The sequence below is a fragment of the Chiloscyllium punctatum genome, chromosome 18 (assembly GCF_047496795.1).
Source record: "Chiloscyllium punctatum isolate Juve2018m chromosome 18, sChiPun1.3, whole genome shotgun sequence".
Lineage (NCBI taxonomy): Eukaryota > Metazoa > Chordata > Chondrichthyes > Orectolobiformes > Hemiscylliidae > Chiloscyllium > Chiloscyllium punctatum.
In genome coordinates this window covers 71,353,688-71,370,825 of record NC_092756.1, presented here as the reverse complement: position 1 = coordinate 71,370,825, position 17,138 = coordinate 71,353,688, and the positions used below count along the sequence as shown (strand labels likewise).

General features: G+C 46.7%; 1 protein-coding gene across 1 annotated transcript in view; it reads left to right on the top strand.

Moving 5' to 3' along the window:
* Positions 1-17,138, top strand: part of fam234b (family with sequence similarity 234 member B) — a 57,902-nt gene that overhangs the window by 27,776 nt on the left and 12,988 nt on the right. The window contains exons 7-9 of the mRNA XM_072588437.1: positions 4,139-4,271; positions 10,142-10,288; positions 12,074-12,155. Of these exons, the coding sequence (XP_072444538.1) occupies positions 4,139-4,271; positions 10,142-10,288; positions 12,074-12,155 (362 nt within the window). The remainder of the gene's footprint in view (positions 1-4,138; positions 4,272-10,141; positions 10,289-12,073; positions 12,156-17,138) is intronic.

The window sequence follows — 17,138 nt, the reverse complement described above, 5'->3', positions numbered from 1 at the left end:
TTTGGGAAACTCCCTTCCACTAGGGGTAAAGGTGATAGGTCGGAGAGGAGGGTGGAGTGGATAGATGAGAAGGGAGATTTACACATTGGAGCCCCCAAAGAAGCTTTCCACATCCATCAAAGTTTTACCTGCACATCCACCAATGTCATTTATTGTATCCTTTGCTCCCAATGCGGTCTCCTTTACATTGAGGAGACTGGACTCATTCTCGCAGAGCGCTTCAGGGAACATCTCTGGGACACCCGCACCAATCAACCCACTGCCCCATGGCTGAACATTTCAACTCCCCCTCCCACTCTGCCGAGGACATGCAGGTCCTGGGCTTCCTCCACTGCCACTCCCTCACCACCCGACACCTGGAGGAAGAACGCCTCATCTTCCACCTCAGGACACAGCAACCCCAGGGCATCAATGTGGACTTCAACAGTTTCCTCATTTCCCCTCCCCCCACCTCACCCTAGTTCCAAACTTGCAGCTCAGCACCGCCCTCATGACCGGTCCCACCTCAATCTTTTTTTCCCACCTATCCGCTCCACCCTCCTGTCCTACCTATCACTATTACCCCTTTCTCCATCCACCTATTGTACTCTCAACTACCTCCTCCCCAGCCCCACCCCCTCCCATTTATCTCTCCACCCCCAAAGATTCCAGCCTCATTCCTGATGAAGGGCTCCTGCCCGAAACGTCGATTTTCCCGCTCCTCGGATGCTGCCTGACCTGCTGTGCATTTCAGCACCGCTCTAATCTTGACTCTAATCTCCAGCATCTGCAGTCCTCGTTTTTGCCTAATGGTAAGAGGAGTCCGCTGGAGCCCACAAACTGAAAATCTGAAGGGCACATTAAGTGTCAGAGAAATTGTGGATGTAAGTGGGAAGGTAATGGACAAAGGGAGTAAATATTGAGTCGGGGTAGGTAGAGTTGAGTTCTGCGGAGCTGGAGCAAGCAGAAATAATGGGTCTGTTTGTGGGTTTTGGGAAGGAGGCAGAAGCGAGCTGTTTGAGGTTGGGGGAACTATGAGCTGGGAGGCAGTGGTGGGGGAAGATGAGATTAGTGACCGTTGTGGACACAATATCCTGGTGTTCCATGGTGGGATCATGGTCCAGGAGAGATAGGAGGAGTTGTCCAAGAGCTAGCGCTCAGCCTCTGTAATTAGATTAGATTTCATTACAGTATGGAAACAGGCCCTTCAGCCCAACAAGTCCACACCGACCCGCCGAAGCGCAACCCACCCATACCCCTACATTTACCCCTTACCTAACACTACGGGCAATTTAGGATGGCCAATTCACCTGACCTGCACATCTTTGGAGTGTGGGAGGAAACCGGAGCACCCGGAGGAAACCCACGCAGACACGGGGAGAATGTGCAAACTCCACACAGTCAGTCGCCTGAGGCGGGAATTGAACCCGGATGTCTGTGAGGCAGCAGTGCTAACCACTGTGCCACCGTGCCACCCACTACAGGTCAGTATGCCACACGACAGCAGCATCATCCTTAGCAGCTGGCTTGATGACAAAGTCAGGGTTGGATCTGAGAGCATGGAGTGCGGTCAGTTCAAAGGGAGATAATTTGGAATGGAGGAGGAGGGGCAGAGAAAATGAGGCAACCAGTGTCATGTTGAGACTTCTCTATGAACGATCGAATGTGGGTAAAAGGTCAGAGGGGTCCAGGTGGAGGTAGAGTGTTGGAGGTGGGTGAAGATGGGGAGAAAGCTCTTGTCCAAAGAAATGAGTGTGGAGGCAAAGGTGGCGGAAGATATGTTCAACGTCATGTCATGCCCAAAATACAACTTGTATTCATCTAGTCACAAAGTCATAGAGCTGTACAGCATGTAAAAAGACCCTTCGGTCCAACTTGTCCATGCCGGCCAGATATTCCAAATAAATCTAGTCCCGTTTACCTGCACTTGGCCCATATCTCTCTCTCACCCTTCCTATTCATATACTCACACAGCTGCCTTTTAAATATTGTTATTGTACCAGCCTCCCCCACTCCCTCTGGCAACTGATTCTATACACGCGCCACCCTCTACATGAACAGGGTCCCCCTTGGGTCCCTTTTAAAGCTTTCCCCACTCACCTTAAACCCTGTAGCTTTGGACTCCCTCACCCTGGGGAAAAGAACTTTTGTATTCACCCTATCCATGCCCCTCATGATTTTATAAAGTTCTGAGATCACCCCTCAGCCTCCAGAGAAAATAGTCCCAGCCTATTCGGTCTCTCCCTTTAGCTCAAGTCTCAACCCTGGCAATATCCTCGTATATCTTTTCTGATCCCTTTCAAGTTTCACAACACCCTTCCTACAGCAGGGGAACCAATATTGAACGCAGCTTTCCAAAAGTGACCTCACCAATGTCCTGCACAGCCGTGACATAACCTCCCAACTCCTAGATTCAATGCACTGATTTACTAAAGTGCTGAGGAAGTAGTAAATACTGTACTCAATGTACTGACCAATAAAGGCAAATGTACCAAACGCTTTCTTCACTATCCTATCTACCTGTGACTTGACTATCAAGGAGCTATGAATGTGCAATCCAAGGTCTCTTTGTTCAGCAACACTCCTCAAGACCTTTCCAGTAAGTGTGTACTTCCTGCCCTGAATTGCCTTTCCAAAAGTGCAGCCCCTCATGTTTATCAAAATTAAACTCTGCCTAATCAAAGGAAAGCCTAATCAAAATAAGGCTTTCCTTTGAAATTCACAGGCAGCACGGTGTCTCAGTGGTTAGCACTGCTGCCTCACAGCACCAGGATTCCAGGTTAAATTCCAACCTCGGGCACCTGTCTGTGTGGAGTTTGCGCATTCTCCCCGTGTCTGCGTGGGTTTCCTCCGGGTGCTCCAGTTTCCTACCACAGTGCAAAAATGTGCGGGTTAGGTGAATTAGCCGTGCTAAATTGCCCACAGTGTTAGGTGCATTAGTCAGAGGGGAATGGGTCTGGGTGGGTTACTCTTCAGAGGGTCGGTGTGGACTTGTTGGGCCGAAGGATCTGATCTAATCTAAACTCCATCTGTCACTTCACGGTCCATTGGCTCATCCGATCAAGGTCCTGTTGTACTCTGAGGTAACCTTCTTCTCCGTGTCTTCAATGTCACTCTTCAATAAGAAAGTAAAGATTATTCACCACAAATAACTTTTAAATGCTCATTGCTTGTGCACGAGAAGAATTCCAGCCAGCCGGCAGCATTCACAGTAAACAGCCTGACCTTTGGGAAATGGATAAGGTGATTAATATTGTACAGTTGGTAGCACCATCTCTTGGAGAATATGAGAGAGTGCAGGAAAGAGTTCCATGTTTCTAACACAAGTTTGCAGTTTTGATCAGGACTCTGGTCACCGTTGAGTACAGTCCTGAGGCTGAGAAACCTGAGAGAAGAGCGGAGAGCTCGGATTGTGGTGAGAAAGGGACCCCAAGCTTGGGTTTTGAGGGATCTGAAAGGTTTGTTTCAATAACAGGACAAGACGACACAGGAACCTGCGCGGTTGTGAGGGGACGCACCTGCATGAATGTACAGTGAAAATCTCAATCTGACCAATTATTCAACCAGAAAAATAATCATCATCTCATTTAAACAAAAAAAACGTTAAGTCTCCAGCACCTCAAGAGTGCCATCTTCATGTATTGAGAGAAAGTTGAACCATATTATTTTGATTTGCGAGTGCTGGTGTTGGACTAGAGTGGGCAAAGTTTAAAAATCTCACAGCACCAGGTTATGGTCCAACAGATTTATTTGGAAGCATTAGCTTTTGGAACACTGCAAAAATAAGGTATTACTTTGTTATTTTATGTAATCTTGCATATTGACAAATTTGAAGTTGACAAATTTTACGAATAAGGTGTATATTTGGGGACAAAAACGCAGTGATTTGAATAGAACGTCATCCCAATTCCCAGCAAATGCAGCTGTTTAGCTAAAGTTTGCATGTTTGTTTTTGAATTCTGGTCCTAATTGCTAATTAAATTATCCCCTAAACCACAGCCCCTGCGTCAGAGTTAATTTAATAAAGCCGTGAACAACAGCTGAAAGATGACACAACGGGAGCACAAAAAAAATCTCCTAGTGCTTAGAATAGGGAGCAATTATTCTTTGTAAAGAATCCTCCTGCTCTTCACTAACCCAACAATCTCCCCTTTTAAAGGAAATATCCAGGCTGTGGCCGTGAAGGACATTTACACCCAAGCAAATGGCAAAGGCAGCTTGCCTCCATCTCTACAAAACCAGGACTCCATATGGGAATGGAAGAGAAACGAGAACCTGTCTGGACTGTACAGGTGACTATCACACAACAGCACGTGGAGCAGCAGGGAGTGTTTAGGCAGGGCACTAACAGGGTTGATGTCTGGGAGCGTGGTCTTGGTGCATTAGGAGGATCAGAGAGCCAGCTGCTGTCATCAAGCTGTAACCTACTTTCAGGGTGTTTCGAACATCTGGTCAAAACCAAACTGAGCAATCAGTGGCAGGCAGTAGTGTTTGTATAGGCCTGCAAGAGGGCTCCTTAATTCAATGACAGGCTGCGAAAGTGGTCTGAGGCTCAGGTTCAGGAAACTCCTTACAATCTGTGACTAGTCTTCAGCCCACAAAGCGGCACGGTGGCAGTGGGCGGCACGGTGGCACAGTGGTTAGCACTGCTGCCTCACAGCGCCGGAGACCCGGGTTCAATTCCCGCCTCAGGCGACTGACTGTGTGGAGTTTGCATGTTCTCCCCGTGTCTGCGTGGGTTTCCTCCGGGTGCTCCGGTTTCCTCCCACACTCCAAAGATGTGCAGGTCAGGTGAATTGGCCATGCTAAATTGCCCGTAGTGTTAGGTAAGGGGTAGATGTAGGTGTAGGGGTACGGGTGGGTTACGCTTCGGCGGGGCGGTGTGGACTTGTTGGGCCAAAGGGCCTGTTTCCACACTGTAAGTAATCTAATCTAATCATATGAGCTGAGACGCCTGTCTCACGCATTCCAGTCGTGCTTTTCAACCCAAAGTGCATCACAGCTGCTGAAGTACTTTTGCAGCACGGTTGATGACACCTTGCTGAATGGGGCACTAACTGAGTGGATTGCGTTTGCCTTACTTGGACAGAACCCTCCTGGACAATGTTCCACCTGAGCAGGTAGATGCTATAGCTTCATTGGAATAGCACAGTTAGAGACCCAGTTTGTTCAGTGCTACTGCCGGAACGTCATCAGGGCTCGTAGCGTTTGCAGCATCCACTACCTTCACCTTTCACTGTTTTGTACTATCACATGGAGTGGATTGAATTGGCTGAAGACTGGTATTTGTACCACTGGGGACCCATTTTAAGGGTGAGGGCTGTTATTGGAGCTTCTTCCTCCATTGAATTGTTTAATTGTCCGCCACCATTCATAAGTTGGCACAAAAGAGCTTTAATTTGATATGTCAGTTGCGGCTCTGTGTATATTAATTGTTAGCGTGGAATAATATCCTTTCTAAAAGTGACTTGTTGATTGGTGAACTTAAGGCAGAGAGCTCTGTTTGATGGTTAAATTGTGCAGGGCATGACAATACTATCTTCCTTTGTGCTGCCTCTCTGAAGGTTTGCATGTGACACTGATTCCCTTCCAGGAGACTGCATTTAGTCACGTAGTAAGAATGATGCCAAAAGAGGCTCATCGTCCTGCAGTCCAAAATAGCAATAAACTGACCTGTTTCTGCAATCAGTCACGTATTTGAACAAGCTGCTATAGCAGTGCTTTCTCACATGACTGCATTGTGCTATCAACAACAGCCTTTTAAAGATGACCTTGAGAGCCAAGGACGCAGGGTCACTTTAGGTTAACAAGCTAATACATTGATGTGCTCAGAACCATTTATTCATGGGGTAAGTGCTTCTGAGCTGGATGGGGTGAACAAGAAGGGGGAGTTTGTCTTTGTAGTTGATACACTGTAAATAGATTGTTCATGTAAAGTTTACGGACTGCATGAGATCAATGCACAGGACATGCTCGCCCTCTCACAAATGATCTGCACCGGTGCACTGTCTGTGCCCTCCACCTCATGTTCCCTGCCTGTCCCTTCGCCTCCTGAACTTCCGTGTACAGAGCCTCCCACACGTGGACTGTGTTGCAGTCCACTTGACAAATGCCTTCAGCTGGGTTGAGTGCCGTCAGATGCAGGTGGCGTGGCGTTTCCGCCATTTTGACTTTCTGGTGTCGGGCAGCAATTAGCATGCAAGCCACAAGTGCTGCCCATAGGCCAAGGAATCTATGACATAAACAATGGCCCATGATCAGCACGGTGATCGAAAGCCACTGAGTGTTCAAACAACCGTCAAACAGGAAGGCCGCATAACGAGGACAAAGCAGAGTGAGCCTTTAGTACAATCTCTCTCTCTCACATTTTAAAAGCCAGGGCATGGCTAATCTTTGTGACCTTTCCATCAACACTCAGTGCTGATGTGATGTAATAAAAGCCTGTGAAGAGGAGGAAAACTAGGAAGAGAAGTCAATTGAAAGGCATGAGCTGTATCTTTCCATCGCCCTGACTCTTTCAAATCACATGTAATACAGAACTGTGAGAGACAAGGCAGCAGGTGGATTGTGTGTCTGTACACAGGTTCAATATCAGCCTGAGCCCATCACCGATCCCCTTTCAGCTTCTCTGGCACACGCTCCTTCCCCTGCTGCACTGCTATTCACACAGAAATGTTAGCTCTGTCTCTGCAGGGAATATCTGCACAGAGTTAAAGAATATCACCTCACAAAGAACCCAGTGCACACATCCTGAGACTGAGTGAGACTGTTTTGTGGTTTCATAAGAAGTCAATTCCACTTGCAGCTTTGGTGCTCGAGAATTCCACGTCTGCCCATTTACTCCAGGGACAGGGAGAGATTTCCTGGCATTGTTCTGTATCCGTCCCCACCTAGGCTGAGATATCTTCAATACTGCAACCTAACCCAGCTCACTCACTGATTGAGCCCACCCTGAGATTCTGGCATAATGTTATTGCCCACAGAACCCCTGCACTCTGGGCCCAGGCTGCTCCGAGGGGAGCCCAGGATATGCACTGAGGGAGTCTGGGGTGTACTCTGAGATGGAATGGGGTGCAGACTGATTCAGGTTCACTTTGTCTCTCAAATCCATTGATACCCCAAGGCTGTGTTTCTGATCATGTGCAGTGAGAGGGGTCACGGAGGTGCTCCACATGCAGCCAGGATCAACTGGAGAGCACTGCTCCCTGCTGCTCACTCCCTGCACGGTTTTGAGAGGGACAACAGTTATAGAGTCAAAGAAATGTACTGCATGGAAACAGACCCTTTGGTCCAACCCGTCTATTCCGAGCAGATACCCCAACCCAATCTAGTCCCACCTGCCAGCACCCGGCCCATATCCCTCCAAACCCTTCCTATTCATATACCCATCCAGATGCCTCTTAAATGTTGCAATTGTACCAGCCTCCACCACTTCCTCTGGCAGCTCATTCCATACACGTACCACCCTCTGAGTGAAAATGTTGTCCCTTAGGTCTCTTTTATATCTTTCCCCTCTCACCCTAAACCTATGCCCTCTAGTTCTACACTCCTACCCCAGGGAAAAGACTTTGTCTATTTATCCTATCCATGCCCCTCATAATTTTGTAAACCTCTATAAGGTCAATCCCTCAGCCTCCAACGCTCCAGGGAAAACAGCCCCAGCCTGTTCAGACTCTCCCTATAGCTCAAATCCTCCAACCCTGGCAACATCCTTGTAAATCTTTTCTGAACCCTTTCAAGTTTCACAACATCTTTCCGATAGGAAGGAGACCAGAATTGCACACAATATTCCAACAGTGGCCTAACCAATGTCCTATACAGCCACAACATGACCTCCCAACTCCTGTACTCAATACTCTGACCAATAAAGGAAAGCATACCAAACGCCTTCTTCACTATCCTATCTACCTGTGACTCCACTTTCAGGGAGCTATGAACCTGCATTCCAAGGTCTCTTTGTTCAGCAACACTCCCTAGGACCTTACCATTAAGTGTATAAGTCCTGATAAGATTTGCTTTCCCAAAATGCAGCATCTCGCATTTACCTGAATTAAACTCCATCTGCCACTTCTCAGCCCATTGGCCCATCTGATCAAGATCCTGTTGTAATCTGAGGTAACCCTCTTTGCTGTCCACTATACCTCCAATTTTGGTGTCATCTGCAAACTTACTAACTGTACCTCTTATGCTCGCATCCAAATCATTTATGTAAATGGCAAAAAGTAGAGGGCCCAGCACCGATCCTTGTGGCACTCCACTGGTCACAGGCCTCCAGTCTGAAAAACAACCCTCCACCACCACCCTCTGTCTTCTACCTTTGAGCCAGTTCTGTATCCAAATGGCTAGTTCTCCCTGTATTCCATGAGATCTAACCTTGCTAATTCCTTACATGTAACACCCTGTGCGTGAAAAAGTTGCCCCTTAGGTCTCTTTGATATCTTTCCCCTCTCACCCTAAACCTATGCCCTCTAGTTCTTGAGAACCTTGTCAAACGCCTTACTGAAGTCCATATACATCACGTCTACCACTCTGCCCTCATCAATCCTCTTTGTTACTTTTTCAAAAAACTCTATCAAGTTTGAGAGTCATGATTTCCCATGCACGAAGCCATGTTGACTACCCCTAATCAGTCCTTGCCTTTCCAAATACATGTGCATCCTGTCCCTCAGGATTCCCTCCAACAACTTGCCTACTACCGAGGTCAGGCTCACTGGTGTATAGTTCCCTGACTTGTCCTTACCGCCCTTCTTAAATGTGGCACCACGTTTGCCAACCTCCAGTCTTCCGGCACCTCACCTGTGACTATCGATGATACAAATATCTCAGCAAGAGGCCCAGCAATCACTTCTCTAGCTTCCCACAGAGTTCTGGATACACCTGATCAGATCCTGGGGATTTATCCACCTTTACCCATTTCAAGACATCCAGCACTTCCTCCTCTGTAATCTGGACATTTTGCAAGATGTCACCATCTATTTCCCTACAGTCTATATCTTCCAAATCCTTTTCCACAGTAAATACTGATGCAAAATACTCATTTAATATCTCCCCCATTTTCTGTGGCTCCACACACAGGCCGCCTTGCTGCTCTTTGAGGGGCCCTATTCTCTCCCTCGTTACCCTTTTGTCCTTAATGTATATGTAAAAACCCTTAATTCTATTTGCCAAAGCTATTTCATGTCCCCTTTTTGCCCTCCTGATTTCCCTCTTAAGTATACTCCTACTTCCTTTATACTCTTCTAAGGATTCACGCGATCTATCCTGTCTATACCTGACATGTGCTTCCTTCTTTTTCTTAAGCAAACCCTTAAATCCTTTCGTCATCCAGCATTCCCTATACCTACCAGCCTTTCTTTTCACCCTGACAGGAATATACTTTCTCTGGATTCTCGTTATCTCATTCTTGAAGGCTTCCCATTTTCCAGCCGTCCCTTTACCTGCGAACATCTGCCTCCAATCAGCTTTCGAAAGTTCTTGCCTAATACTGTTAAAATTGGCCTTTCTCCAATTTAGAAATTCAACTTTTAGATCTGGTCTATCCTTTTCCATGACTATTTAAAAACTAATAGAATTATGGTTGCTGGCCTCAAAGTGCTCCCCCACTGACACCTCAGTCACCTGCCCTGTCTTATTTCCCAAGAGTAGGTCAAGTTTTGCACCTTCTCTAGTAGGGACATCCAATACTGAATCAGAAAATTGTCTTGTACATCCTTAACAAATTCCTCTCCATCTAAACCTTTAATACTGTGGCAGTCAATTGCTTAACAAAATGGATAGGCTTTACTGAAATTAACTATTTCTCTTAGACATGAAAATCTCAATGCTTCAGTTTTCAGTGTGAAATGGGAATTGTAGCCAGCAACTCTCAAAATGTTGCTGCTTTTTGCTTGCACCTAGTTTTGTTGCCACGATCGGATACTGACTCTGACTGTGCTTGACCTTTGCTCCCAGCACCAGCCTCCCCCCTATCCTGTGTCTCCCAGCATCCAAACCTTCACGGTGTGGGCCTGTACAGGGTCTGGGTGAGGGAGGTCTGTGCAGGGGATTTGACAGGGTTCTATACAGGGACTGTGGTGGGGTTATGGGGGTCCGGATTTGACGTTAGATTTTGTTTTGAAAGTCAACTAACTTTAATGTAATTGGGTTCATTTTGTCCTCGCAGTAATGATTCTGTGAGGGACGTACAGACTCTTAGCAGACACGGAGGGAGCGATAGTGACATATTGATCACCACAAAGAGCAGACTGTACATTCTGAATCGGCAGCGCCTCCTGCAGGTGTGGTCAGCAAACGGAAGCAGCATCGAAAGGTGAGCCTGTGGTGTGGCAGAATTTCATCAGTGAGTGCTGTCTGGGGAGTGTCATTCTGTGCAGGACTCTGCTCAGTAAAACTAAAGGCAGGGATTTTTTCCCCCTCTTGCTACAGTCACACCTCCCCGTGATAGTGTACCGAAAATCAAATCCCGCTATTCCTGGATTGTTAAAGATTCTTTTACAGTATGTGACAGTTTCTCAGCCTACCTGCCTTTTTAGTCTTTGGTTGATGGAAAACCTAGATAAGCAAAATAGACTCTGGCCGCAAGCAAGCAAATAAGAATTGTTGGCATAAAGCACTGCCAATTAAACCTGTAATCTCCTTATAAACTGCCCCTTACAGTGTCATGGACAGGAAAGAAACAAGGCAGAGGGAAGAACTGGGAAGGTCGTCCAGGCTGTCCCTGTTCACAGAATCTGCTGAGATCATTCTTGTCCTGATCGCAACACTTTGAGTCCTCCTCCTCTGGACACTTCCACTTGTTTAAGGGAGGCGTATGGTGTCTGATTCACATTTCTCTGACTTATTCATTAGACGTTAATTAATTAGCAACGGCTATAAAGAAGAATAAACTGTCTACCTCCATGCTGAAAGTAGGTTTTGTTGCAAAGAACAGAGAGTGTCATAGCCATACAGCACGCTAACAGATCCAACCAGTCCATGCCGAACATAATCCCAACTTAAACTAGTCCCAATTGCCTGCTCCTGGCCCATATCCCTCCAAACCTTTCCTGCTCATGTATCCATCCAAATGTCTTCTAAACATTGTAATTTTATTCAGAAGTTCCCTTCGAATTCAGAGCTGGTGGTGACTGGATGACCTCTGCCTATCTTGTTCAGAGTCCCAAACTGTTCGGCTACCTGAGGACCAGTCCCGTAGATTTTAGCAGGCAGAAGACTTCCGTCATTCTCTAATTGGTCACCAGTTCACAAACCAATCAGCTGCTTGTTGCCAGCTTTCCATTTGTACATACCCTTGGCCCCGGCTACTCTTCACCTCTAGATTTGGAGAAACATAGAAAATAGGTGCAGGAGTAGGCCAAACAGCCCTTTGAGCCCATACCACCATTCAATACAATCATGGCTGATCATGCAATTTAAGTATCCCAATCCTGCCCTCTCCCCATACTCTTTGGTCCCCCTCGCTGCGAGGGCCATGTCCAGCTCCCTCTTGAATATATCTAACAAACTGCCCCCAACAGCTTCCTGTGGGAAAGAATTCCACAGGTTCACAATGCACTCAAAAGAAATTCTTCCTCCTGTCAGTCCTGCCCCTTGCCCCTTAGTCTTAGACTGTGACACCTAGTTCAGTCCCACAATTAGCTGTTCTGCCACACCAGGGTTTTGTATGTTTTTGAGACCCCCCCCCCATTCTTCTAAATCCCAGTCAGTACTAGCCCAGTCTGTCTGAACAGTGTGTGTCAGGTTTTCAAAACCTGCAGTAATCCTTCAGCAATACTCGGTTCCTTTTAGTCCACAATTGAAAAAAGATGGAAGATCACAGACATGGTCTTGACATTGTTATTACAATATTGGCACTTTATTCTTGGAACAGACCTTGAATAAATCACACTGCGTTACAGTCCACATGTCACTCCATGCTGTGTGATTGTTGGTGTGCTGTCCCTGGATGTGTCTCTGTTACCGTCTCCTCTGTGGTTGGTGGGGAAGGCTTGGTGCCATTGGGATGGAGGTGGACACTGAGGATTCCCGTCCCCTGCAGGAGAGTGCACACTTTATTCCCTCTGCGTAACACTAATTAGAATGGTTTTCCTTCCAGTTCTCCTGTCACTGGCTTCTTCAATGAAGACGACATCCTGGATTTCCTGATCCAGATCATGAACAAGAGCAACGTGAGAGAGGTGGGGGTTGCACATTTGCTTTGAAGGCTTCCATCTCATTCTGGTAGTGTCTCAGTACCACGTACCATTCCTCAACAAGTGACGAGGTGCTCCTTAGTGCCCCCCTTCCTCCAGTCACTGTAAGGCAAATTGCTTGTGCTACTCGAGAGGTTTTACATTAACTTAGCAGGGATGTAGGGACTGGCTAATAGTAGAGAGGAAAGCTGGGGTGCGCAACAGTTTGTAGCAAAAGCTATCACAGGACTGTGAAATGGAAAAGTATTTGGTCAGCTCAGGATTGCAGGAGGTGGTCTAAATCCTGTATATAGTGATTGAACATATGTGATAGTGGATAAAAATATTTGGGATCCTGATATCATGGTTGATCTCCAGTGTGGAGCGATTACTTTTTCTCATGGCAAGAGATTGAGTAGTTTGGGCCCGTACGTATTGGAGTTTAGAAGAATGAAAGGTGACCTTATTGAAATACACGGGGTGGCACAGTGGCTCAGTGGTTAGCACTGCTGCCTCACAGCGCCAGGGACCCGGGTTCAATTCCCGACTCAGGCGACTGTCTGTGTGGAGTTTGCACATTCTCCCCGTGTCTGCGTGGGTTTCCTCCGGGTGCTCTGGTTTCCTCACACAGTCCAAAGATGTGCAGGTCAGGTGAATTGGCCATGCTAAATTGCCTATTGTGTTTAGGGATGTGTAGGTTAGGTGCATTAGTCAGGGATAAATATAGGGTAGGGGAATGTGTCTGGATGGGTTCGGAGGGTCGGTGTGGACTTGTTGGGCTGAAGGGCCTGTTTCCACACTCTGGGGATTCTATATATTCTATACATTATATCCTATCAGGTTCGTAGCGGACTGGACAGGGTGGGGTAATGAGAGCCTGTCTCCCCTGTGGAAAGAGTCTGGGTCCAGAGGGCATAATCTCAGAATAAGGGCTGGTAGAGTAAGGACGGAGCTGAGGAGGAATGACTTGTCTCAGAGGGTAGTGAATTGATGGAGTTCTTTACCACCGAGGGCTTGTTGAGAATATTCAAAGCCGAGATAGACGGACATTTAGTCATCAGGGGATCAGGGTTATGGGGGAGGGGCAGGAAAGTCAAGCTGAGAACACTCTCATTGAATGGTAAAGCAGACATCCACTTCTGATCTTTGTAATGATAATAGACTCCCCTCAAAAAAGAACAGGACTGTGCACTGAACACGCCTGGATACAAGGTGTTCAGGGAACCTGGGGAATGAAAGAAAGGAGGAAGGATTGATGGAAGATAATATTCCAGAGCTGGAGGGAGAGGACATCTTAGAGGGGGAGCGAGGAGTGGACAAGGGCAGATTCTTCAAGCCACCCATGGTAGAAATGTAGACAAATAAGTTTACAAGGAAATTACAAAGGTGCAAGGATTATAGAATAACAATATAATGGAGAACTTCCAGTATCCCAATTTAAACTAGAAGAGTAATAGTGTAAACGGCAGAGAGGGAAAGATTTGAGGTGTGTGCAGGACAGTTTTGTACACCTGTATGTTTCTGACTCAGCATGCAGTACGCCTTTGTGCATATAGTTCTGATGGGGGAAATGAAGTGAGTGAAGTTTATCAATATCACTAGGGTGATATTGAGCAGACAGTGATCATAGTATCATAGGGTTTGGATTAGCTATGGGGAAAGGAGATGGAGCAATCTAAAGTCAATGCAATTAATTGAATCTGGCCTTCTCCCCAGTGTGGTGAGAACAGATCTTATCCAGAAAGTCAGACAGAAGTAGGAAACCAGAGACGAAATACTGCTGGAAATCTGAAATAAAAAGCACACAACACTGGAGGTACAGAACACATCAGGCAGTATCTACAGAGAGCGACATGTAACTTTCAGGTTGGTGACTGTTCATCAGAACAATGACAATGGGGCTGCCTCTGTTTGGTGCAGTGAGGATGTTTTCCCATGAGGGAGAAATGTAGAACAACCAGCTCCTTAAATTACAAGAGAGGTAGGGAGTAAGATGCCAAATGGTGAACATGAACAGGACCATGCCAGTGGTAATACTTCTTCCCAGCCCTCCTCTTCTAACCCAGTGTTTTTCCAATTAGGGTCTGTTGACCGCAGGCACCCTTCAGGGTGCGGTGTCAGCATGGCAGTCGTGAGATGGGCACTGCCAAGGGTGCTGAAGTCAAGAGGAGGGCAGTGTGCAGTGACAGCTATAGGAGATGTTACTTTCCATCCCTAACCCTGTGCTCCTGTTCTCTCCCTGCTCCTCTCAAGTTCTGTGGGGACTTCCGTCTTTCCCAAAAACATTATTAAGGCTCTGTTTACGCAGAACACTTCCATATTATGGATGTTATTATAGGGTGAGAATTTAGCTCTGGCATTAGTTCACAGGCCCCATGGACTGGTTCATCGCCAGTGCTGACTGGCCAATATTGCTCCCAGAAAAAGAACCCAAATTCTACAAAGATGGCTAAAGTGCTTTAAACTTATACTAAATGCCTTCATCCATCAGTGAGGAAGCAATCAATAAGCTACCAAAAGTTGCCATCAACTATTTCCATGAAGAGCTTTCTGTGTTCAATTAAATTTGTGTTTCAAAGTGTGTAAGTCCCCAGTTTACCTGCCTTTTAGACCCAGGTTGATCGAAAGCAAAGACAAGTAGATAGACTCTTGCTACGGTGAAACATTTGTACAGAACAACAAATGCTACCAAAGACAGCTCCAGGAGCAGTATTTATTCTGGCTGAGTATACAAGGCCGGAAGTCAAAAACTTGTCAAGAAGTTCATTGAAGTATTTGAATCTGTGTAAGCAAGGGACCATCCTGGAAGAATAATAAGGTGCCTCCATTGTCCAACTGTATAAGTGGGAAGGAACTTGCTAATCTCGCAACAGTCATAGTCACCCTCCTCCTCTCCATCTCAAAATCTTCACCAGAGTCCTCCTGAGCTGCTTAATGCAACTTCTCAACCGGGACCCGCTGCCAGAGAGGCACTGCAGTTTCAGAGAAGGTTGAAGAACCACTGATGTGGGGCTTACAGTTAGACAGCTCCAGGGAAACCATCCACCTCAGAGGATAGACCCTCTGCACTACATCAACGAGCAAACCCTTTGAGACAGTCAAAGCCATGAGAGTGTTTGGAGGTTAGGGAGAAATTTGCTGACCCCAAAAGATTCTTCACAATGGTTGGAGAATTCCACACTGTCATATATGGGCACAACCCATTCCCAGTCACTAATGGAGTTAAACTGGTCAATGTGCTGTCTTCAGCATGGTTTTCTCCTCCCGGCTCTCTGATGCCTTCCATCAGGATAACCCTGACATTGAGTAGCTACTGGCCATACAATATTCCATCTGAGAAGACTCTGGACAGAAACAAAGGTCTCTAAGGACACCATGATTTCTTGTTTCCCAATGACTGTGCGCAAGCGGATGATTCCGAACTGGGCAGGCAATAAGGCATGGACATATTCTCCATTGCGTGTGATAACTTCAGCCTTAGCAAAGCTGAAGTAATGGTCCAGCCTACTCCTGGAAGGGCCTATGTTGAGCCCAAGATTTCAGAACCTGTCCACAGCAGGATTTACCTCCCCCACACTGTCTCTTGAGATGTCTGTATAGAAGAGGAGACTGGTGCAAGGATTGGGACAGCCGTTGTAGTCTTCAGCAGTGTGGGGATGAAACAGAGTCGGTCTGTTTACCAAACTGAGCATCAATAGAGTATAGTCCTACTCACACTGCCCTGCACATGTGACACTTGAACAGTGTCCCAATGTCATCTCAGCAAGTTCAACACCTTTTACCTGATCTGCCTTTGGAAGCTTCTGAATATCAGATGGCAAGAGAAAATACCAGGCACTGAGGTGCTCACCAAGTTGGCGTGCCAAGCAGCCGCACCACTGACGCCTGGAAACAACAGCCCACCCTTGCTTTCCAGTCGCAACTGAGTTGAGCTGGTCATGTAGCTAGGGGGCCCGACTCTCGATGACCAAAGTGAATCTTTTGCAGAGACATCTGAAATGAGACAAGATGATGATGAAACCTGTCAAGCCTACTCCGCCATTCAGTGAGATCATGGATGGTCTTCAGCTTCAACTTGGCCTTGCCACCTGCTCGCCAATCCCTCAATTCCCTGGAAATCGTCTCTTACAGCCTTAACTATTTTCAACAATGGAATATTTATGACCCCCTAGGGTAGAGAATTCCAAAGATTTGCAACCCTTTGTGGTACAAAACCTCTCCTCATCTCTGTTTTAAATGATCGTCCCCTGAATCTGAGCCTGATGGTTTGTGCCTGGGATGCAGTGTCATGGCGGTCACAGGAAATGCTGCAGACACATTCTAAACACTTCGCTGAAGAGTTTTGAAATCGACCACGAGACCAGGGGAAAACCCACCCAGGATCGCTGCAAAGAGCATTCATTGTAGCCTCCTTCCAAAGCAAGTGTACATCAGAGGTTGAGAGGAAACACGCAGGAAATCCTGAACCGGAAACTCCCCCATAATTCATTCCTGAAGAAGGGCTTATGCCCGAAACGTCGATTCTCCTGCTCCTTGGATGCTGCCTGACCTGCTGCGCTTTTCCAGCAACACATTTTTCAGCTCCGATCTCCAGCATCTGCAGTCCTCACCTTTCTGCTAGCTGCATAATTCATTAGTCTCCAGTATCCGGTCCTGTTCCCTCCAGGCACAGAACTCAGTCACCCATGTATTGACCAGAGACCCATCAAATACCTCATGAAATGGAATGGTCACCATCATCTCTAAGGACTTGTGTCATCAGAACCTAGATGTTGCCTGTGGTTACTAATCCATTTTAAAGATATTCTTCAACAAACATATTTCCGAACCACTGATCAGATCTCATCACTATATCCTATTCCTTTTTCCCTCATGCTTATTTAGACTTCCTTTAATATGGTTCTTGCTCATTGCTTTGTCTTGATTTTTCCCAAAATTGTCCCACTGATTGCTGTATGTATCAATGTGTAAATGTGACCGGAATAGTGA